We start from the raw sequence: 22,996 nt of genomic DNA on the forward strand, positions 1-22,996 counted from the left end.
CCTGTATACATACATATGCACATAAACATACACACATGTATACATAAACATACCCACATGAATACATACATATGCACAAACATACCCACCAATAAACATACATATGCAAAATCACATATATACATACATACACATTACCTAAAACTGGGAAAGACTCCTTACTGCATTAGGCTTTAAACTTTACCCCTTTTTTAGCATCTCTGGACATCTTACAAATACTTACTGCGCCCTCGCTGCCAGGAAGCTCCCATGGAAGCCGGCCTCCCCGGTGTGTTTCTGTTGGTTATAAGAGGATAAGATGGGCTCCTCCTGGACCCGTTTCCACTTGAAAAAGGCTCCACGTGGCATCCTGCGCTTACTGGTTTTTCCTGGCATCACCACTCAGCCCTGGTAGCATCTGCTGTACCGGATTATGAAGCCCATGTAAGTGCGACATGCGTTCTCTTCACTTCTGACAGGAATCTAGAACAGTGTCCATGTCCTGCTGCGCAGCAACTAAATCAGGGGCTGTGTAAGTCCTCAGTAGCCATTCAAATCTTCAGACCTCCTCCCTGCCGGATCCTGGTTGAAGAGGAAGCTACTAGAAACTTCCACCTCTGCTTATATACCTTCTACATGGCTGTAAACATGACCAATGAATGAGAAGGAATCAAAGCATCCCTGCATAGGCCAACCATCCTATCCCCCTTTTCTCATTGGTCCAAGAAGGCCCAATCCTGGGAAGTAGAAATACACAGAAATACATCAGTCACTCAGGCTTTATAACTGAAATAAACTTTAAAACATCATTAAATTCAAAGTGCTATAAAGTTAACCATGCTTAAAAAAATGACATATTACCATATTTGCTCGATTATAAGATGACCCCCCCAAAATCTGAATATTAGTTTAGGAAAAAAGAAAAAGGCTGAATGTAAGATGACCCTGTAGGAAAAAAGTGTTCCTAGTAAATGTTAATTCATGTAAACTATTTTTTTTAATAAAATCTATGATTGAGAAAAAAATTTTGTTTTTATTTCCTTTTATTTTTCAACCCGCCCCGTTATGCACATCTGCACCCAGGCTTCCCACTCCTATATGTCACTGTGCCCCATGATATGCCTTTTAGCCCTCTATATGCAACATAACATACACACATACCCACCTGTATACATACGCACATAAACAGACATACCCACCTGTATACATACATATGCAGATAAACATATGCACATACCCACCTGTATACATACATATGCACATAAACATATAGACATACCCACCTGTATACATACGCACATAAACAGACATACCCACCTGTATACATACATATGCAGATAAACATATGCACATACCCACCTGTATACATACATATGCACATAAACATATAGACATACCCACCTGTATACATACGCACATAAACAGACAAACCCACCTGTATACATACATATGCAGATAAACATATGCACATACCCACCTGTATATATATACATATGCACATACCCACCTGTATACATACATATGCACATAAACATATACACATAGCCACCTGTATACACATGTACATAAAACATATACCCACTTGTATACATACGTAAGCATATAAACATACCCACCTGTATACATCCATCTGCACATACACATATATACATACATACACATGACCTAAAACTGGGAAAGACCCCTTACTGCATTATTCTTTAAACTTTACCCCTTTTTTAGCATCTCTGGACATCTTACAAATACTTACTGCGCCCTCGCTGCCAGGAAGCTCCCATGGAAGCCGGCCTCCCCGGTGTGTTTCTGTTGGTTATAAGAGGATAAGATGGGCTCCTCCTGGACCCGTTTCCACTTGAAGAAGGCTCCGCGTGGCATCCTGCGCTTACTGGTTTTTCCTGGCATCACCACTCAGCCCTGGTAGCATCTGCTGTACCGGATCATGAAGCCCATGTAAGTGCGACATGCGTTCTCTTCACTTCTGACAGGAATCCAGAACAGCGTCCATGTCCTGCTGCGCAGCAACTAAATCAGGGGCTGTGTAAGTCCTCAGTAGCCATTCAAATCTTCAGACCCGAGAACTACTCTCTGCCGGATCCTGGTTGTAGAGGAAGCTACTAGAAACTTCCACCTCTGCTTATATACCTTCTACATGGCTGTAAACATGACCAATGAATGAGAAGGAATCAAAGCATCCCTGCATAGGCCAACCATGCTATCCCCCTTTTCTCATTGGTCCAAGAAGGCCCAATCCTGGGAAGCAGTCTATTATCTGATGTGTAGAAATACATCAGTCACTCAGGCTTTATAACTGAAATAAACTTTAAAACATCATTAAATTCAAAGTGCTATAAAGTTAACCATGCTTAAAAAAATGACATATTGCCGTATTTGCTCGATTATAAGATGACCCCCCAAAATCTGAATATTAGTTTAGGAAAAAAAGAAAAAGCCTGAATGTAAGACGACCCTGTAGGAAAAAAGTTTTCCTAGTAAATGTTAATTCATGTAAACTATGTAAACCTTTTTTTTTTTCAATAAAATCTATGTTTGAGAACAATATTTTTTTTGTGTTTATTTCCTTTTATTTTCCAACCTGCCCTCCAGTTATGAACATCTGCCCCCAGGCTTGCCACTCCTATATGGCACTGTGGCCCATGATATGCCTTTTAAGCCTCCAAATGCCACTGTGCCCCATGATATGCCTTTTAACCCTCTATATGCTACTGTGCCCCATGATATGCCTTTTGACCCCTTATGTGCCACTCTTCCTCCAGAAATGCCTTATACCCCTATATGCCACTCTGGCATTTAGGGGTTTGAAAGGCATATTATGGGGCAGAGTGGCATATAGGGAGGTATAAGGTATTTCAGGAGGCAGAGTGGTGTATAGAGGGTTAAAAGGCATCTCTGGAGGCAGAGAGGCATTAAGGGGGTTAAAGGCATCATAGAGCACTCTGCCTACAGAAATGCTTTATGCCCCCCATTTAACCCCCACACACACACACACTTAACGGTGCTTCCGATTCCCTGCTGTGTAGTCGCTGCAGCGGGTAGACGTCTACGCAATTCGCAACTTCCGCTGCAGCCGGAAGGAGATGCGGTTAGCAGCGGGGGTTGTCTGCGTCCATAGCGCAGGTTGTCTGCCTGTAGTACCATAACACAAAGACCTGTATACAAAAATATTGGTTTTATCTAATATTGTCCCATTATACCCCCTTTTATCTGCAGACCGACATTGCCAGTCATGTGATATTTAGGGTGCCTTCCCTGCTCAAGCAACACACTGAGCTGACTCCTAGAGCCACGATAATGGAATCCTTTTTTCCCACAGGCTATATTAGTCAGAGCTCCAGAGCTGAGTGATTGAGACAGAGCCATTCTAACGTTTACCACGGGCAGTATTATAGAGGAACAGGCTGTTTGTTTAGTAGACCAGACAAAAACGACAGACCAAGGACGGATAAACTGATACTAGCAACAAAAATGTGTTTAACAATCTGCAGAAGCAGAAATATTTAAACCTATCAAGGGGGGCTCTATGATCTCACCTCAAAAAATCTTCTTTCAATTTCAGGGTTTTTCCCAGTGGTTCTTTGTTCGTAACAGCACAGGATACAAGTCTCCAGGCTACAGAGATCTTTAAGGGTCTTCAGCAGCAGACACAAGGACTGTATTAATAACAAAAATAAACAGGTTTACATGTGTTGATAATGACAGAATTTCAATATACCTGGTGAGATCATGAAATAAAATTGATGTAAGTCTTTGATTGGTCCATTGGTGAGACAGAGTTAAGTCCAAGACTTATGTCTTTATCCCTACTCCCCTAGCATACCGCCCAGTGGCCCTTACAATACATATACAGATTTTATACATTACCCTAATGAGGGAACTACTCACAGGACGGACATAATAAACATATAGCAAATAACATTCAGGGGTGTCACAGCACCAAGGGGGACACATATGATACACACTATTCTAATACCTGAACCAGCCTGATTGCAGCAGGTTAATGCAGTAAGAACATTTAAACATGAGTCCCATAGGTATAGGCCTACCCAAAACCAAGATCAAGAATTGAGTCTTTAACACCAGGAGGGGACCCCCCCCAAAAAAAACCCCAGCAGATTAGATGGGCTAAATGGAACATATCTGCCATCACATTTCCATTTTAGACAAGATCTCTTTTGAGCCATGTAATAAATACGGAAGCACCCGCACCTCTTCATAGTATATGCAGTCCGCCATCAAAATGTAGTTAGGTGAAGGCAGGAACTCTGTGACATCCTCACCCCTGAAAAAGAAAACATATCCCCAAGTATTAACAACATGATTAATTATTTAAAGGCGAATCATATCCTAGTAAAGAGAACCTATTGCCACCAAGCCGAGATATACAAACCATTTTAGTACCTTCGCTCGGCAGCTACCGGTGATTAGATCCTTGTTGCTTTCAATGTTCACGTTCATCAAGTCCTTCAAGTCTTCAAGATCCGTCAACGTGACGTCTGCCCTGTACAGAAAATAAATTGTACTTAGAATGAAAGAATAGTCGTGCCAAGTAAAAGATCAAAAGCATAGAATCATCAATGGATATTTTGGAGCTAAAAGGAAAAAAAAAATCTGCTTTTAGAATATTATCATGGCGGGTGGGAAATGGGCAGCAGCGTCCGATATTCTGAGTACATACAAAACAGGGGCATCCGTGAGGAAAGAGGGAAGCAGGAATTTCGGGACACTTGGTAGGTATGCGTTGGAAGTCATGCTGTAGTGTTTTATAAGGGAGCAGGCCATATTTTTTATGTACTGAATGAATCTATAAATGTATATCCACGTACACACAGGCACCTATATAACCTATATGTATTGATTATGCCAAGTTAATGAAAAAACATAACTTGGTTTCATTCATATTTCTAAAAGGGTTATAAAATTATAGTTGAGATTTATTACTCTCCTCATAAAGAATATATCAGTCATTTATTTACATTGTGTGGCACCAGATCTGCCACTTACCCGAGGGTTGCCGCCATGATCCCCACAATGCCGGTGCCAGACCCCAGCTCCAGAACCGATCTCCCCCTCAGCTTATGGAATCCAGGGCCCACAAACTCCTCGCCCTCCAGGAACTTGGATAGTACGATAGCGGCGTCCCACACCACGCAGCCTACGTCTCCGGAGCTCAGCTGCTGAATCGCCAGAACCGTCCCATCACTGCGCTCCAGCTTCCGCAAAAACATTGCCCTCGGGTCCGTCACGACAGGCCAAACCCCTCAGGTGCCCGCGTCCTCACTGTGCCAGCATTGACGCCCACAAAGCCCAAACAGCTGCTAGTTCCTACCCAGTAGGACTCTAAAGAGGTTGTCAGATCATGTGACTGATCACATGGTACAAAGTACTGCCGGAAACCGGAGACTGAAATGAGTGGAAATGCATTGAACTGATAGCGCGCCGGTGTCCGTTCGGGAGGGGGGATGTGTCTCTGGCGTCCGCTCGGTGTGTCTCTGGCTGTCACTGGCGTCTGCCCGGTGTGTGTGTCCGTCTGTCTGTGGCGTCCGCTCGGTGTGTCTGCCTGTCTGTCTGCCTGTCTGTCTGTCTCTGCTCGGTGTGTCTGTCTGTCTCTGGCGCCCGCTCGGTGACTGACACTTGCACAATGTGTACTGTATACGAGAATATAATATATAATAATAAAGCAACAGCCACGTTTCATATTAGAATTGCTCACGGATATGTAAATGCACATAACATGGAATGCACTTGGAACTGAAATTAAAATCCGTTTTTCTCTTAATATGTTTAAAGCGTTTTCTTCTTTATAAAAGCGTCTCTATCGCACTCTGCCGCCACTGTGTGTTTAACAGCCATGCACAGGGTACAATATCCAAGAAAGGCTGCATTGGCCACGCAGGGTTAAGATCCTATAAATCCAGGATGGGTGGAAGAAAACTTATAAAAAGGCAAATTGGTACCCAAGAACAACACAATATTATTGTCATAAATATATATATAAACGGGTAAATTATACTGCGTGAGAGAAAAAAATTCTAATCGACAATGTTGAATCGATTTTATGGAATATAAAATTAGGGTTGCTCATAAACAAGGTGGAAAACAAATAGGACAGAAGCACACAGGGACTGATATGAAACAAGTAAACTAAAACTTTTATCATTAATACATTTTTATTGCATTAAAAAGAAAGCTTAGCAGTCCAGCATAACTGCTACTTTGCAAGGCTATTGAATTCCACATGACTGTTTACAGCATTGATAGGTTTATGATGTCACTGTGACACACCCATTTCCCACTACAGTTTTGGCATGGTGGTGCATCATCTCCATGGTAACAGGTCAATTGTTGTGTCATAGCTTTGTGATGTCACACATTCTAAGTGTATGCATTAGGGGATCACGAGCCCAGACAATCACTCTATTACTGAGAGCAGCGATTGTAGGTCACGTTTGGACCAACTGACTTATTCTGAGTTATTAACCCAGAAATTCTAGCTTACAAGCCAATCTTTTGTAGCAACTCCCTGTAGTTGTTATACTGCAGGACTATTGCTATTACTCATCTGTTGCGCATCCACTCCTCATCTCATTGTAACGGGTATGTTAGGGATTTTTGTTTCATTTTACTAATGGATAAAAACACCTAAATCACTCATAACATCAAACAAGGAGCATACACCCCGTGCACCATTAAGGGACAGGGTTATTGTACGAGTTTTTCCTATTTCTTTCTTTAACAGTTATTTCTGTTTTTCTCAGTTAGTCTACCCACTCAAATTATATATACATTTTGGGGGGCAAGTAGGGATTACCGTTTGTCTGTAGCTTCTTGTCGAAGCTGTAGTCATTAAACCAAAATACATTGTGTTCTGGGTTCATAAACAAGATGGACAACAAATAGGACAGAAGCACACAGGGACTGATATGAAACAAGTAAACTTAAACTTTCATCATTAATACCTTTTCATTGCATTAAAAAGAAAGCTTAGCAAGCCAGCATAACTGCTACTTTGCAAGGCTATTGAATTCCACATGACTGTTTACATCATCACCATGGTAACTGGTCAATTGTTGTGTCATAGCTTTGTGATGTCACACATTCTAAGTGTATACATTAAGGGATCACGAGCCCAGACAATCACTCTATTACTGAGAGTAGCGATAGTAGGTCACGTTTGGACAAACTGACTTATTCTGAGTTATAAACACAGAAATTCTAGCTTACAAGCCAATCTTTTGTAGCAAATCCCTGTAGTTGTTATACTGCAGGACTATTGCTATTACTCATCTGTTGCGCATCCACTCCTCATCTCATTGTAACGGGTATGTTAGGGATTTTTGTTTCATTTTACTAATGGATTAAAACACCAAAATCACTACACGACTTAAACAGCTATGTTCCCATTTCTCAGTTCGTGTACGCACATGAATTATATACATTTTTTTTGGACAAGTAGGGATTTTCTCAAAATTCATATTCATATATGTGAAGCAATTTCTTTATGAAATAAAGTTTTATATATAAAAGATATATAAAATGAACAATTACCAAACATTTTATTGCTTAACATATCCCTAATTTACAAATCACCCTAGATTCCTGTTTCATTTTTTTTTAACACCTTCCTTTCCATATCTAAAACATTCCCTACTAAGTACCATACTAACCATATAAAATAAAAAAAAAATTAAATATAGTAAAAAAAACCCGTTCACAATCACTGAGAGCCGAGACAAAGGCAATGCTTGCAAGCATCACCTTTGTCTTTTGACTTTTTCCATGCATGTGATTGGCTGTAGCATGGAAGATCTGCCATTGATTGACGGCTCTGATCGGGGAGCCATCAGCAGCAGTGCCCCCCCCCCATGCTCTTGTTGATCTCGTTGATGTGGGAGCGATTTAACCGGTTATGTACCAGGTACATCATGAGTTCTGTGCTACCATCTTTTCATGACGTACATCATTGGTCACAAGGGAGTAAACCTAAAGCAATTTTATGTATATTATGTTGAAAGTTTCTTTTGTGTTAGTTTTCAGTAGAAACGATGTCTTCGTATTCTGTGAAATATGTCCGTCTCCGGAACGGACAAAATTTGTCCAATATTTTTGTTTTTGGAAATCCCATTCGTCTGTCTGGTTGCAAAGAAATAAACGCCCAGAAGAAACATCTGAGCTGCTGTAAAACTCATCGGCTCCGCTATTCACATGTAACAAAGTAACTTTAACATGAAGCAGCAGCTGGAAATCTCTCTGTATAATGTGTTTGGTAGAGAAATATTCCTGCACATATTTATTATTATCATTATTATTATTATCTTTTATTTATATAGCGCCAGCAGTTTATGCAGCGCTTGATACAAGGGACATACTAAAACGAATGACAAAATGGAATGCCCATAGACTTTAATGGGGAGGAATGCCCATAGACTTTAATGGGGAGGAATGCCCATAGACTTTAATGGGGAGGAATGCCCATATACTTTAATGGGGAGGAATGCCCATAGACTTTAATGGGGAGGAATGCCCATAGACTTTAATGGGGAGGAATGCCCATAGACTTTAATGGGGAGGAATGCCCATAGACTTTAATGGGGAGGAATGCCAATAGACTATAATGGGGAGGAATGCCCATAGACTATAATGGGGAGGAATGCCCATAGACTATAATGGGGAGGAATGCCCATAGACTATAATGGGGAGGAATGCCCATAGACTATAATGGGGAGGAATGCCCATAGACTTTAATGGGGAGGAATGCCCATAGACTTTAATGGGGAGAAATGCCCATTGACTATAATGGAAGGTAAAAGAATAATTGATTTTGAATTTAAAACATATCATTTAGATCTTTGGCACACATTCTCCCCTAGCACAGACACAGGATCTAAAACTCAGATTATGTGGGATTATAGTGATTGAGTGAATGTGAATTGAGTGAATGCCCATAGGATATAATGGGAGAAAAATTAAACTTGTTTTTTAGAGAAAACCATCTTAAATATCATATAGAACTGTGTCATGTATACTCCCCTAGTACAGTTATAGGTTCTAAACCTCATATTAAGTGGAATTATAGCTGTGTTCTATGGAATGACAGGTGAATGACAGTATTGATGGAATGCCCATAGGATAATGTTATCTCTATGTTTAATGCTGTGACGGAACCCTCCATCACTGGGACTACTGGAGAAGCCTGACTGCCAGCCTCCTCCCTATTGACTATGGGCCCTGGGTTTGTAAAGACTTCTGTGGCTACCCCCAGCAGTATCATCTCATCACTTGCTGAGGGGATTATCTCCAGCAGACAGCCAGGATCTGCAACCAGGGAGTGACTGCCATTGTTTCAGTTTAATGTTGTATAAATCAGTCCCCCTCCCATTGTATTGTTAATCTCGTGACTGCCCCTGTTGTCTCTGGGAGGCAGATTAAGGGGGGCGGTTTGTGTCCCAATATCTTATTTTATGTAAATGTGTGTTTTGATGGATATATCCAGCCCTGTGTGTCCAAAATAAATCAGTCTTCGTTTGGTTTTACCCTACACTGAGTCTCGGCGAGTGACTGGGGAACTGGGGAAAGTGTTGTCCCAGGCTAAGGGAGCACAAGACAGCGGAGGTAGTCGGTCGGACTAGCCAGCCCGTGACATTGGTGGCAAGCGGCGGGATTGCTTCTTAGTCTGAGGGACACTTACTTTCTACCGGGATTAACCGACAGGACGACAGACTTCGGTCGCCTTGACGAACACATGGATGTGGTATCAGAATTCCAGGGGCTGCTGCGGGTCATCCTCTCCTGCTACACCACTACTCTGCCTACAGAACAATACCAGAATCTGAGGCAACTGGTTCGACGGTCACTATGGCAGAGGGCTGTTATATGCCGGGGTCAGTGTCTTCCAAGCTCCGAACAAAAGATTAGAGACCAGCGGGAACTACGGATGTCATTCCCTTAGTGCAGAGAATTACATCACATGCCGTTTCCAGTATCTTAAGTTCTATTAAGGTTTGGGGACCAGGGCATTTTTATTTTTGTAACGGTTATAAGTTGCACCTGCAACCTGTAGCTTTCAACTGCTCGCAAAAATATATTTCTTTCCCCAGGTAACTAGAGTTAATAAATAATAGTTCCTTTTTTACACTTGAAGTATTACATTGCATAGCCTATATTGGTGTTAATACAGGTATTTTATTTTTGTATCTCTCATGTGGTACATAGTTGGAATTAAAATTAATACTACTAAAATAGACTGTCCCAAACATGACATGTCGGAATGGAAATGTAGGTGTATTTTGGCTTTTATGAAATGTTTTGTGCATCTTGCTATAAACTTGTGCACCGAAAAATGCACCTGCCCCTCAAACCCGCCGCAACTGCGACCGGGTCCGCCACTCAAAGGGGCTTGGAAGCCCCCGCCAGGGCCGGCCTTACAGGTGTGCGTCCGCACAGGGTTTAAATTAAAACATCGGGGGGGGGTTGTTTTTTTGCAACCCCCAATACTTACTCCTCAGATCAGTGATTGATATTCGCTGAATATGCGCGGAATTCTTCTATTGTTTTATGTTAGTGTGTGTGCAGGCATGTTATGACTGTGTGTGCAGGCATGTTATGACTGTGTGTGTATGGGTATGATATTGTCTATGTGTGTTTCTCTGGGTATGATAGCATGCATTTGTGCTAGTTTAAGTGTCTGTGCATGTGTGTTAATGTATGGGCCTTGTTGTGTTAGTGTGAGTGTCTGTGTGTGTATTAGTGCTGATTGTCTGGTTGTGTTAGTGTCAGGGTGTGTGTTAATGTATGGGTCTGGTTGTGTTAGTGTGAATGTCTGGGTGTGTGTATTAGTGCTGATTGTCTGGTTGTGTTAGTGTCAGGGTGTGTGTTAATGTATGGGTCTGGTTGTGTTAGTGTGAATGTCTGGGTGTGTGTATTAGTGCTGATTGTCTGGTTGTGTTAGTGTCTGGGTGTGTGTTAATGTATGGGTCTAGTGGTGTTAGTGTGAATGTCTGGGTGTGTGTGTATTAGTGGTGATTGTCTGGTTGTGTTAGTGTGAGTGCCTGGGTGTGTGTGCTTTAGTAAAAAGATTGTGAGGAGAACCGGTGTGCCCTAAAAATAGTGTGTGCTAAATAAGTAAATCTCTTAAAAATACTTCCCTTTTGTTTTCTCACAGCTGCCTCCTTAAAAACAACTCTCTCCAGGTGTTGTAAAGTATAGGTTCAATTTCAATAGGGGGCGCTCATGTAAGAAAAACAAACGAAACAACAATAGTGTAGACTGTTCAGTCAATACGGTGTTAATTATATTGCGTTAGTTGCACTCACAATAGTGCTGAAGATTTGTGTCTGTTTCTCATTCCCCTCTCATAGCAGCTTGTGAAAAAGGTAGTAAATGGTTGCAATCACGGGATCCAATGCACGTAAAATTATGTGCAAGGTGCGCTCAGGGAGGGGGGTAGGGGAAGCCCACGGTGTCCAGGATCTCTTCTCCAAATGTCATGGAATTTCAGGTCCAATCCCCCGAACGCTGTGATACAGTGCGGCAACTTCTTCCAGCCAGGGAGCGGGAAAACCACCCCCAAAGAATAATCAACTGCTGCTTATATTTAAAGATATAGGTTTATTACGGGAATATGCATTTAAAATAATTTTATTTAAATTTTAAAAAAAAGTACTTTAAGATATATAAAATATAAATATGTAAACGTCAAACGATTCAGTGAAATAAAAAGTCTTTCCTCAACGCGTTTCGGCTTTAATGGCTTCCTCAGGAAAAAAGTATTTGATCGCTTCTTCCACTCTTTTTGTGTGTTAATTCGTTGTATTTTCTTCTATATACGCTAGATGGCGGTGTAACGTTGTTTCCCAGAACATGAGGACGTGTTGTACGCACATGTACACTAGGTGGCGCTGTTACGTCATTCCACAATACGTGAGGACGTATTGGAGGCTGGATGTGCGTACTGCCGTCATTCTGTTTATACGCGTCCCCATAGAAACGGCTTCTCCTTCTCCGTAGGGCTGTCTCTTTTCTTGGTGTTGCATCATGTCCTAGTGTCCTGCTGTGCTGTGCAGTGCAGATGTTAAGAAATGACATTTGAAGACGGATTAACATGAACGCTAAGTATAAACGCTATAGGATGTAAACGTTTAAGGATGTGATTGCATTAAACGTGGATATATGAACTATAACTAAACATACTATGGGTTTTGTTTATACATAAATGTCTATATGAATCCACAGAAAAGAGAGCAATATGCCAAACAATAATACAAAATCTGAAATATTGGAATTGTGTATAGTAAAAAGTAATATTGAAGAACCCATGAATGAATAAGTAGTCTGTGTCTATTTATTTCAAATGGGGGTTAGGATCCCTTAGGTGAAAGCGTGAATATCCAAGTTTATGTTCAAGCCTCCTTTTTTTATATGTTCCTAATTTAAAGATCCACTTAGTTTCCTTTCTTGAAATGTTTTCTGCACTATTCCCTCCTCTCCAATTTGGGGGTACAGTGTCTATTCCCATGATTCAAAATTGATTAATTGAGAAAACAGGACATGAATTACAGTATCGCGGAACACCGTGTTTAATGCTTGAATTCATAATGTTCCCAAGATGTTCCTAAATTCTTCCTTTAAGTGGTCTGGTTGTTCTTCCCCCATACTGTGCACCACATGGACATTGTAATAAATAAATTACAGATTTGGTGGTGCAGGTGATGAATTTCTTAATTTCGTATGTAGTCCCTGTCCTATTACTGATAAAACTGTTTGTTTTCCTTGGTAGGTAGGTGCACATCTTGCACCTACCGCATGGGCAAAAAACAATGGGTTTCTTGCCCAGAAAGGTATTAAAATTAATTTCTGTTTTCTTTGTTGGGAGGAAAATGTTTTTCAAATTATTTGTTTTTTTTGTATACGATTTGAGGTTTTTCCGGTAAGAGGGGACCTAAAATGTCATCGCTCTTCAGGACATGCTAGTGTTTCCGCAATATCTTTTTAATGTGGTAAGCCTTAGTATTATATTCCTTAATGAATGAAAAACTGAAATCTTTCTTGTTCATATTATGTTCGGGCTTTCCTTTTAGTAGATGAGATCTGTCCATTTGTTCCACTTTCTGTTGACTTCTCGCTAATAACTCTATTGGATAGTGTTTCTCCCTAAATTTACTTTTAATATCTGTGGTGTGTTTTATAAAGTCCTGGTCCCGTGTACAGTTCCTCCTTATTCTCATCATCTGCCCCGTGGGGATGTTATCTAACCATGCTGGGTGATGACAGCTTGTGTAATCAATGAAACCATTGGCATCGGTAGCATTTTTATAATTTCTGGAGCATTGCCTTCTGTGAATAGTTCCACATCCAAGAATTCAACACTTTGCTTTAGTATGTTGAAAGTAAATTTTAGGTTGTATTGGTTCTGGTTGATGTATTCTATAAATTGATGTAATTTATCCAGTGTTCCCCTCCATATAATTAACACGTCATCGATATATCTCTTCCACTGCACCAGGTCTGCTTCAAATGGATTGTTGTGCCATATCTGTTCTGCTTCCCATTCGGCTACGAAAAGGTTGGCGTAACTCGGCACGAACCTGGCACCCATGGCTGTCCCACATAGATGACGGTAAAACTGGTGTTCAAACAAGAAATAGTTATATTTCAAAAAAAAATCGATACATTCCAAAATGAAATCCTTCCGATGTGTTGCATGTTAACTCCATGTTTAATGCTATCTCAATGAGTAGTGTTATGTCCATGTTTAATGCTATGTCCATATTTAATGTTATCTCTATGTGTAATGTGTGACAGTGTAAACCCCAGGGAGATGCTTAGTGTGGCATTTGGGTACAGGTGCTATCCAGATCGTAAATATGGGTCCCTAGGGTGGAGCAATTGGAGAGCAGGGTGGGAAATGCTCCGTTTCCCCATGCTCTGGAAATTCCATGCCGAGTTTTCCAGGACGCAAGAAGTCCACAGGATCCGGTCCGGGATTCCTATGGGGCCGGCATCAGGCACAGGTGCTGGACATTAAAAACCCCTGGAGCTTGATACTCAGAGAGACTGTTGGGGGAAGTGGAAGTTCCCTGTGCTCCCAGGGCAAGGAGAGGCCCCGAAGAAGACAATCCCTGAGCCAAGTGAGGCAATACCTGCCTGGACATTTCTTTTGCAGGTTTCACAGATATGCAATACTTTTATCCAGCAAAAAGAAACTTCACGTCCTGATCATCAATAAGTCGTCACAAACACATCAAGGCCATCCTCCATAAGATATGTATTTCAGCCAGCAATACACAAGGGCACATACCATGCAACAGTCAAACAGTGGTTTTTGGGGTTTAAGCGGTTAAAATAAGGAGGAAAAAAAAACAAAAAAAAATGAGCTGCTGTTCCTGGCTCTAATTGCCCTAGAGGACTTAGGTGCTTAGGACCCCTAAAAGTGACATGTATGGCCCTCATGCTATAGGGTTTGTCACATATGGTGGAGGATGCGGGCAAAGCACTGCTATGGTCTGTGGGCAGAAAGCAGGAACCAAAAAAAAAAAACGAAAAAAAAACGAGCTGCTGTTCCTGGCTCTAATTGCCCTAGAGGACTTAGGTGCTTAGGACCCCTAAAAGTGACATGTATGGCCCTCATGCTATAGGGTTTGTCACATATGGTGGAGGATGCGGGCAAAGCACTGCTATGGTCTGTGGGCAGAAAGCAGGAACCAAAAAAAAAAAACCAAAAAAAAATGAGCTGCTGTTCCTGGCTCTAATTGCCCTAGAGGACTTAGGTGCTTAGGACCCCTAAAAGTGACATGTATGGCCCTCATGCTATAGGGTTTGTCACATATGGTGGAGGATGCGGGCAAAGCACTGCTATGGTCTGTGGGCAGAAAGCAGGAACCAAAAAAAAAAAACGAAAAACAAAAAAAAAAAAGAGAAAAAAAAAATTCACTTTATTTTAACCGCTTAAACCCCAAAAACCACTGTTTGACTGTTGCATGGTATGTCTCTAACTGAACTATGCTGGTGCAGACTGACCAGCCTAATCACCCACTACCTCAACCTCCCAGCCAGACCCAGCTACGCCAGGCTCTGGAAAACCTCCCCCAGACAACACACAAAACGTCCAGGCAGGTATTGCCTCACTTGGCTCAGGGATTCTCTTCTTCGGGGCCTCTCCTTGCCCTAGGAGCACAGGGAAACTTCCTCTTCCCCCAACAGTCTCTCTGAGTATCAAGCTCCAGGGGCTTTTAATGTCCAGCACCTGTGCCTGATGCCGGCCCCATAGGAATCCCGGACCGGATCCTGCAGATTTCTTGCCTCCTGGAAAACTCGGCATGGAATTTCCACAGCATGGGGAAACGGAGCATTGGCCCACCCTGCTCTCCAATTGCTCCACCCCAGGGACCCATATTTACGATCTGGATAGCACCTGTACCCAAATGCCACACTAAGCATCTCCCTGGGGTTTACACTGTCACAAATGCTATGTCCATGTTTAATGCTTTATCCATGTGTAAGGCAGTGTCAGTGTTTAATGCTATCTCCATGTTTAATGTTATCTCTATGTGCAATGCTATGTCCATGTTTAATGCTATTGTCAGGAACCACTTTTTCGCTGCCTGAACCATGGCTTTTTTTATACCTGTGGTGTTTAAATCTGCTACCACTAGTGGCCGCCCTCTGGAGCACTCAGAACTCAGGTGTGCCTTGTTACCTGGGTTGAGCCCTAGCCAATACATCCAGCTGGCCCTTGTTACCTGTGATTACCCTGCCTTTATGAACCTGCCCTGCCCTTCAGTCAGGGCCTTTGTATTGAAGTCTATGGATCTTCCTGCTGTGGCTCGGCACCTGTACTGTTCCTGGTTCCCTGCTTTGTGTCCTGAAACTGGTGTTCAAACAAGAAATAGTTATATTTCAAAATAAAATCGATACATTCCAAAATGAAATCCTTCCGATGTGTTGCATGTTAACTCCATGTTTAATGCTATCTCAATGAGTAGTGTTATGTCCATGTTTAATGCTATGTCCATATTTAATGTTATCTCTATGTGTAATGTGTGACAGTGTAAACCCCAGGGAGATGCTTAGTGTGGCATTTGGGTACAGGTGCTATCCAGATCGTAAATATGGGTCCCTAGGGTGGAGCAATTGGAGAGCAGGGTGGGAAATGCTCCGTTTCCCCATGCTGTGGAAATTCCATGCCGAGTTTTCCAGGACGCAAGAAGTCCACAGGATCCGGTCCGGGATTCCTATGGGGCCGGCATCAGGCACAGGTGCTGGACATTAAAAACCCCTGGAGCTTGATACTCAGAGAGACTGTTGGGGGAAGTGGAAGTTCCCTGTGCTCCCAGGGCAAGGAGAGGCCCCGAAGAAGACAATCCCTGAGCCAAGTGAGGCAATACCTGCCTGGACATTTCTTTTGCAGGTTTCACAGATATGCAATACTTTTATCCAGCAAAAAGAAACTTCACGTCCTGATCATCAATAAGTCGTCACAAACACATCAAGGCCATCCTCCATAAGATATGTATTTCAGCCAGCAATACACAAGGGCACATACCATGCAACAGTCAAACAGTGGTTTTTGGGGTTTAAGCGGTTAAAATAAGGAGGAAAAAAAAACAAAAAAAAATGAGCTGCTGTTCCTGGCTCTAATTGCCCTAGAGGACTTAGGTGCTTAGGACCCCTAAAAGTGACATGTATGGCCCTCATGCTATAGGGTTTGTCACATATGGTGGAGGATGCGGGCAAAGCACTGCTATGGTCTGTGGGCAGAAAGCAGGAACCAAAAAAAAAAAAACGAAAAAAAAACAAAAAAAAATGAGCTGCTGTTCCTGGCTCTAATTGCCCTAGAGGACTTAGGTGCTTAGGACCCCTAAAAGTGACATGTATGGCCCTCATGCTATAGGGTTTGTCACATATGGTGGAGGATGCGGGCAAAGCACTGCTATGGTCTGTGGGCAGAAAGCAGGAACCAAAAAAAAAAAACGAAAAACAAAAAAAAAAAAGAAAAAAAAAAATTCACTTTATTTTAACCGCTTAAACCCCAAAAACCACTGTTTGACTGTTGCATGGTATGTCTCTAACTGAACTATGCTGGTGCAGACTGACCAGCCTAATCATCCACTACCTCAACCTCCCAGCCAGACCCAGCTACGCCAGGCTCTGGAAAACCTCCCCCAGACAACACACAAAACGTCCAGGCAGGTATTGCCTCACTTGGCTCAGGGATTCTCTTCTTCGGGGCCTCTCCTTGCCCTAGGAGCACAGGGAAACTTCCTCTTCCCCCAACAGTCTCTCTGAGTATCAAGCTCCAGGGGCTTTTAATGTCCAGCACCTGTGCCTGATGCCGGCCCCATAGGAATCCCGGACCAGATCCTGCAGATTTCTTGCCTCCTGGAAAACTCGGCATGGAATTTCCACAGCATGGGGAAACGGAGCATTGGCCCACCCTGCTCTCCAATTGCTCCACCCCAGGGACCCATATTTACGATCTGGATAGCACCTGTACCCAAATGCCACACTAAGCATCTCCCTGGGGTTTACACTGTCACAAATGCTATGTCCATGTTTAATGCTTTATCCATGTGTAAGGCAGTGTCAGTGTTTAATGCTATCTCCATGTTTAATGTTATCTCTATGTGCAATGCTATGTCCATGTTTAATGCTATTGTCAGGAACCACTTTTTCGCTGCCTGAACCATGGCTTTTTTTATACCTGTGGTGTTTAAATCTGCTACCACTAGTGGCCGCCCTCTGGAGCACTCAGAACTCAGGTGTGCCTTGTTACCTGGGTTGAGCCCTAGCCAATTACTCCAGCTGGCCCTTGTTACCTGTGATTACCCTGCCTTTATGAACCTGCCCTGCCCTTCAGTCAGGGCCTTTGTATTGAAGTCTATGGATCTTCCTGCTGTGGCTCGGCACCTGTACTGTTCCTGGTTCCCTGCTTTGTGTCCTGAAACTGGTGTTCAAACAAGAAATAGTTATATTTCAAAATAAAATCGATACATTCCAAAATGAAATCCTTCCGATGTGTTGCATGTTAACTCCATGTTTAATGCTATTTCAATGAGTAGTGTTATGTCCATGTTTAATGCTATGTCCATATTTAATGTTATCTCTATGTGTAATGTGTGACAGTGTAAACCCCAGGGAGATGCTTAGTGTGGCATTTGGGTACAGGTGCTATCCAGATCGTAAATATGGGTCCCTAGGGTGGAGCAATTGGAGAGCAGGGTGGGAAATGCTCCGTTTCCCCATGCTGTGGAAATTCCATGCCGAGTTTTCCAGGACGCAAGAAGTCCACAGGATCCGGTCCGGGATTCCTATGGGGCCGGCATCAGGCACAGGTGCTGGACATTAAAAACCCCTGGAGCTTGATACTCAGAGAGACTGTTGGGGGAAGTGGAAGTTCCCTGTGCTCCCAGGGCAAGGAGAGGCCCCGAAGAAGACAATCCCTGAGCCAAGTGAGGCAATACCTGCCTGGACATTTCTTTTGCAGGTTTCACAGATATGCAATACTTTTATCCAGCAAAAAGAAACTTCACGTCCTGATCATCAATAAGTCGTCACAAACACATCAAGGCCATCCTCCATAAGATATGTATTTCAGCCAGCAATACACAAGGGCACATACCATGCAACAGTCAAACAGTGGTTTTTGGGGTTTAAGCGGTTAAAATAAGGAGGAAAAAAAAACAAAAAAAAATGAGCTGCTGTTCCTGGCTCTAATTGCCCTAGAGGACTTAGGTGCTTAGGACCCCTAAAAGTGACATGTATGGCCCTCATGCTATAGGGTTTGTCACATATGGTGGAGGATGCGGGCAAAGCACTGCTATGGTCTGTGGGCAGAAAGCAGGAACCAAAAAAAAAAAAAACGAAAAAAAAACGAGCTGCTGTTCCTGGCTCTAATTGCCCTAGAGGACTTAGGTGCTTAGGACCCCTAAAAGTGACATGTATGGCCCTCATGCTATAGGGTTTGTCACATATGGTGGAGGATGCGGGCAAAGCACTGCTATGGTCTGTGGGCAGAAAGCAGGAACCAAAAAAAAAAAACGAAAAAAAACCAAAAAAAAATGAGCTGCTGTTCCTGGCTCTAATTGCCCTAGAGGACTTAGGTGCTTAGGACCCCTAAAAGTGACATGTATGGCCCTCATGCTATAGGGTTTGTCACATATGGTGGAGGATGCGGGCAAAGCACTGCTATGGTCTGTGGGCAGAAAGCAGGAACCAAAAAAAAAAAACGAAAAACAAAAAAAAAAAAGAGAAAAAAAAAATTCACTTTATTTTAACCGCTTAAACCCCAAAAACCACTGTTTGACTGTTGCATGGTATGTCTCTAACTGAACTATGCTGGTGCAGACTGACCAGCCTAATCACCCACTACCTCAACCTCCCAGCCAGACCCAGCTACGCCAGGCTCTGGAAAACCTCCCCCAGACAACACACAAAACGTCCAGGCAGGTATTGCCTCACTTGGCTCAGGGATTCTCTTCTTCGGGGCCTCTCCTTGCCCTAGGAGCACAGGGAAACTTCCTCTTCCCCCAACAGTCTCTCTGAGTATCAAGCTCCAGGGGCTTTTAATGTCCAGCACCTGTGCCTGATGCCGGCCCCATAGGAATCCTGGACCGGATCCTGCAGATTTCTTGCCTCCTGGAAAACTCGGCATGGAATTTCCACAGCATGGGGAAACGGAGCATTGGCCCACCCTGCTCTCCAATTGCTCCACCCCAGGGACCCATATTTACGATCTGGATAGCACCTGTACCCAAATGCCACACTAAGCATCTCCCTGGGGTTTACACTGTCACAAATGCTATGTCCATGTTTAATGCTTTATCCATGTGTAAGGCAGTGTCAGTGTTTAATGCTATCTCCATGTTTAATGTTATCTCTATGTGCAATGCTATGTCCATGTTTAATGCTATTGTCAGGAACCACTTTTTCGCTGCCTGAACCATGGCTTTTTTTATACCTGTGGTGTTTAAATCTGCTACCACTAGTGGCCGCCCTCTGGAGCACTCAGAACTCAGGTGTGCCTTGTTACCTGGGTTGAGCCCTAGCCAATACATCCAGCTGGCCCTTGTTACCTGTGATTACCCTGCCTTTATGAACCTGCCCTGCCCTTCAGTCAGGGCCTTTGTATTGAAGTCTATGGATCTTCCTGCTGTGGCTCGGCACCTGTACTGTTCCTGGTTCCCTGCTTTGTGTCCTGAAACTGGTGTTCAAACAAGAAATAGTTATATTTCAAAATAAAATCGATACATTCCAAAATGAAATCCTTCCGATGTGTTGCATGTTAACTCCATGTTTAATGCTATCTCAATGAGTAGTGTTATGTCCATGTTTAATGCTATGTCCATATTTAATGTTATCTCTATGTGTAATGTGTGACAGTGTAAACCCCAGGGAGATGCTTAGTGTGGCATTTGGGTACAGGTGCTATCCAGATCGTAAATATGGGTCCCTAGGGTGGAGCAATTGGAGAGCAGGGTGGGAAATGCTCCGTTTCCCCATGCTGTGGAAATTCCATGCCGAGTTTTCCAGGACGCAAGAAGTCCACAGGATCCGGTCCGGGATTCCTATGGGGCCGGCATCAGGCACAGGTGCTGGACATTAAAAACCCCTGGAGCTTGATACTCAGAGAGACTGTTGGGGGAAGTGGAAGTTCCCTGTGCTCCCAGGGCAAGGAGAGGCCCCGAAGAAGACAATCCCTGAGCCAAGTGAGGCAATACCTGCCTGGACATTTCTTTTGCAGGTTTCACAGATATGCAATACTTTTATCCAGCAAAAAGAAACTTCACGTCCTGATCATCAATAAGTCGTCACAAACACATCAAGGCCATCCTCCATAAGATATGTATTTCAGCCAGCAATACACAAGGGCACATACCATGCAACAGTCAAACAGTGGTTTTTGGGGTTTAAGCGGTTAAAATAAGGAGGAAAAAAAAACAAAAAAAAATGAGCTGCTGTTCCTGGCTCTAATTGCCCTAGAGGACTTAGGTGCTTAGGACCCCTAAAAGTGACATGTATGGCCCTCATGCTATAGGGTTTGTCACATATGGTGGAGGATGCGGGCAAAGCACTGCTATGGTCTGTGGGCAGAAAGCAGGAACCAAAAAAAAAAAAACGAAAAAAAAACGAGCTGCTGTTCCTGGCTCTAATTGCCCTAGAGGACTTAGGTGCTTAGGACCCCTAAAAGTGACATGTATGGCCCTCATGCTATAGGGTTTGTCACATATGGTGGAGGATGCGGGCAAAGCACTGCTATGGTCTGTGGGCAGAAAGCAGGAACCAAAAAAAAAAAACGAAAAAAAACCAAAAAAAAATGAGCTGCTGTTCCTGGCTCTAATTGCCCTAGAGGACTTAGGTGCTTAGGACCCCTAAAAGTGACATGTATGGCCCTCATGCTATAGGGTTTGTCACATATGGTGGAGGATGCGGGCAAAGCACTGCTATGGTCTGTGGGCAGAAAGCAGGAACCAAAAAAAAAAAACGAAAAACAAAAAAAAAAAAGAGAAAAAAAAAATTCACTTTATTTTAACCGCTTAAACCCCAAAAACCACTGTTTGACTGTTGCATGGTATGTCTCTAACTGAACTATGCTGGTGCAGACTGACCAGCCTAATCACCCACTACCTCAACCTCCCAGCCAGACCCAGCTACGCCAGGCTCTGGAAAACCTCCCCCAGACAACACACAAAACGTCCAGGCAGGTATTGCCTCACTTGGCTCAGGGATTCTCTTCTTCGGGGCCTCTCCTTGCCCTAGGAGCACAGGGAAACTTCCTCTTCCCCCAACAGTCTCTCTGAGTATCAAGCTCCAGGGGCTTTTAATGTCCAGCACCTGTGCCTGATGCCGGCCCCATAGGAATCCTGGACCGGATCCTGCAGATTTCTTGCCTCCTGGAAAACTCGGCATGGAATTTCCACAGCATGGGGAAACGGAGCATTGGCCCACCCTGCTCTCCAATTGCTCCACCCCAGGGACCCATATTTACGATCTGGATAGCACCTGTACCCAAATGCCACACTAAGCATCTCCCTGGGGTTTACACTGTCACAAATGCTATGTCCATGTTTAATGCTTTATCCATGTGTAAGGCAGTGTCAGTGTTTAATGCTATCTCCATGTTTAATGTTATCTCTATGTGCAATGCTATGTCCATGTTTAATGCTATTGTCAGGAACCACTTTTTCGCTGCCTGAACCATGGCTTTTTTTATACCTGTGGTGTTTAAATCTGCTACCACTAGTGGCCGCCCTCTGGAGCACTCAGAACTCAGGTGTGCCTTGTTACCTGGGTTGAGCCCTAGCCAATACATCCAGCTGGCCCTTGTTACCTGTGATTACCCTGCCTTTATGAACCTGCCCTGCCCTTCAGTCAGGGCCTTTGTATTGAAGTCTATGGATCTTCCTGCTGTGGCTCGGCACCTGTACTGTTCCTGGTTCCCTGCTTTGTGTCCTGAAACTGGTGTTCAAACAAGAAATAGTTATTTTTCAAAATAAAATCGATACATTCCAAAATGAAATCCTTCCGATGTGTTGCATGTTAACTCCATGTTTAATGCTATCTCAATGAGTAGTGTTATGTCCATGTTTAATGCTATGTCCATATTTAATGTTATCTCTATGTGTAATGTGTGACAGTGTAAACCCCAGGGAGATGCTTAGTGTGGCATTTGGGTACAGGTGCTATCCAGATCGTAAATATGGGTCCCTAGGGTGGAGCAATTGGAGAGCAGGGTGGGAAATGCTCCGTTTCCCCATGCTGTGGAAATTCCATGCCGAGTTTTCCAGGACGCAAGAAGTCCACAGGATCCGGTCCGGGATTCCTATGGGGCCGGCATCAGGCACAGGTGCTGGACATTAAAAACCCCTGGAGCTTGATACTCAGAGAGACTGTTGGGGGAAGTGGAAGTTCCCTGTGCTCCCAGGGCAAGGAGAGGCCCCGAAGAAGACAATCCCTGAGCCAAGTGAGGCAATACCTGCCTGGACATTTCTTTTGCAGGTTTCACAGA

General features: G+C 43.3%; 1 protein-coding gene and 1 long non-coding RNA gene across 2 annotated transcripts; one reads left to right on the plus strand and one right to left on the minus strand.

The window, feature by feature from the left end:
• Positions 1-3,483: 3,483 nt before the first annotated feature.
• On the minus strand, positions 3,484-5,222 carry LOC128474790 (protein N-lysine methyltransferase METTL21D-like). Its single transcript, XM_053457187.1, has 4 exons — positions 4,999-5,222; positions 4,385-4,495; positions 4,204-4,276; positions 3,484-3,647 (listed from the first exon to the last, which is right to left on the minus strand). Exons 1-4 carry the CDS (start codon positions 5,220-5,222, stop codon positions 3,516-3,518), a joined length of 540 nt encoding a protein of 179 aa, XP_053313162.1. The 3' UTR covers positions 3,484-3,515.
• Positions 5,223-11,995: 6,773 nt separating this feature from the next.
• LOC128475159 (uncharacterized) lies at positions 11,996-13,634 on the plus strand. The gene is made up of 3 exons (XR_008346456.1): positions 11,996-12,105; positions 12,911-12,989; positions 13,496-13,634. It is a non-coding gene; the product is annotated as an uncharacterized LOC128475159 (long non-coding RNA).
• Positions 13,635-22,996: the final 9,362 nt, after the last annotated feature.

Source organism: Spea bombifrons, chromosome 2, assembly GCF_027358695.1.
Source record: "Spea bombifrons isolate aSpeBom1 chromosome 2, aSpeBom1.2.pri, whole genome shotgun sequence".
NCBI lineage: Eukaryota > Metazoa > Chordata > Amphibia > Anura > Pelobatidae > Spea > Spea bombifrons.

Bases quoted from the DNA above. Each gene is read 5' to 3' on its own strand.
- LOC128474790 (XM_053457187.1), bottom strand. From the start codon at position 5,222: ATGTTTTTGCGGAAGCTGGAGCGCAGTGATGGGACGGTTCTGGCGATT. The intron at 4,277-4,384 runs GTTTGTATATCT...TTTCTTTTTCAG, and splicing joins CGAGCGAAGGTACTAAAATG to GGGTGAGGATGTCACAGAGT. The intron at 3,648-4,203 runs GTGCGGGTGCTT...TTATTAATACAG, and splicing joins ACTGCATATACTATGAAGAG to TCCTTGTGTCTGCTGCTGAA.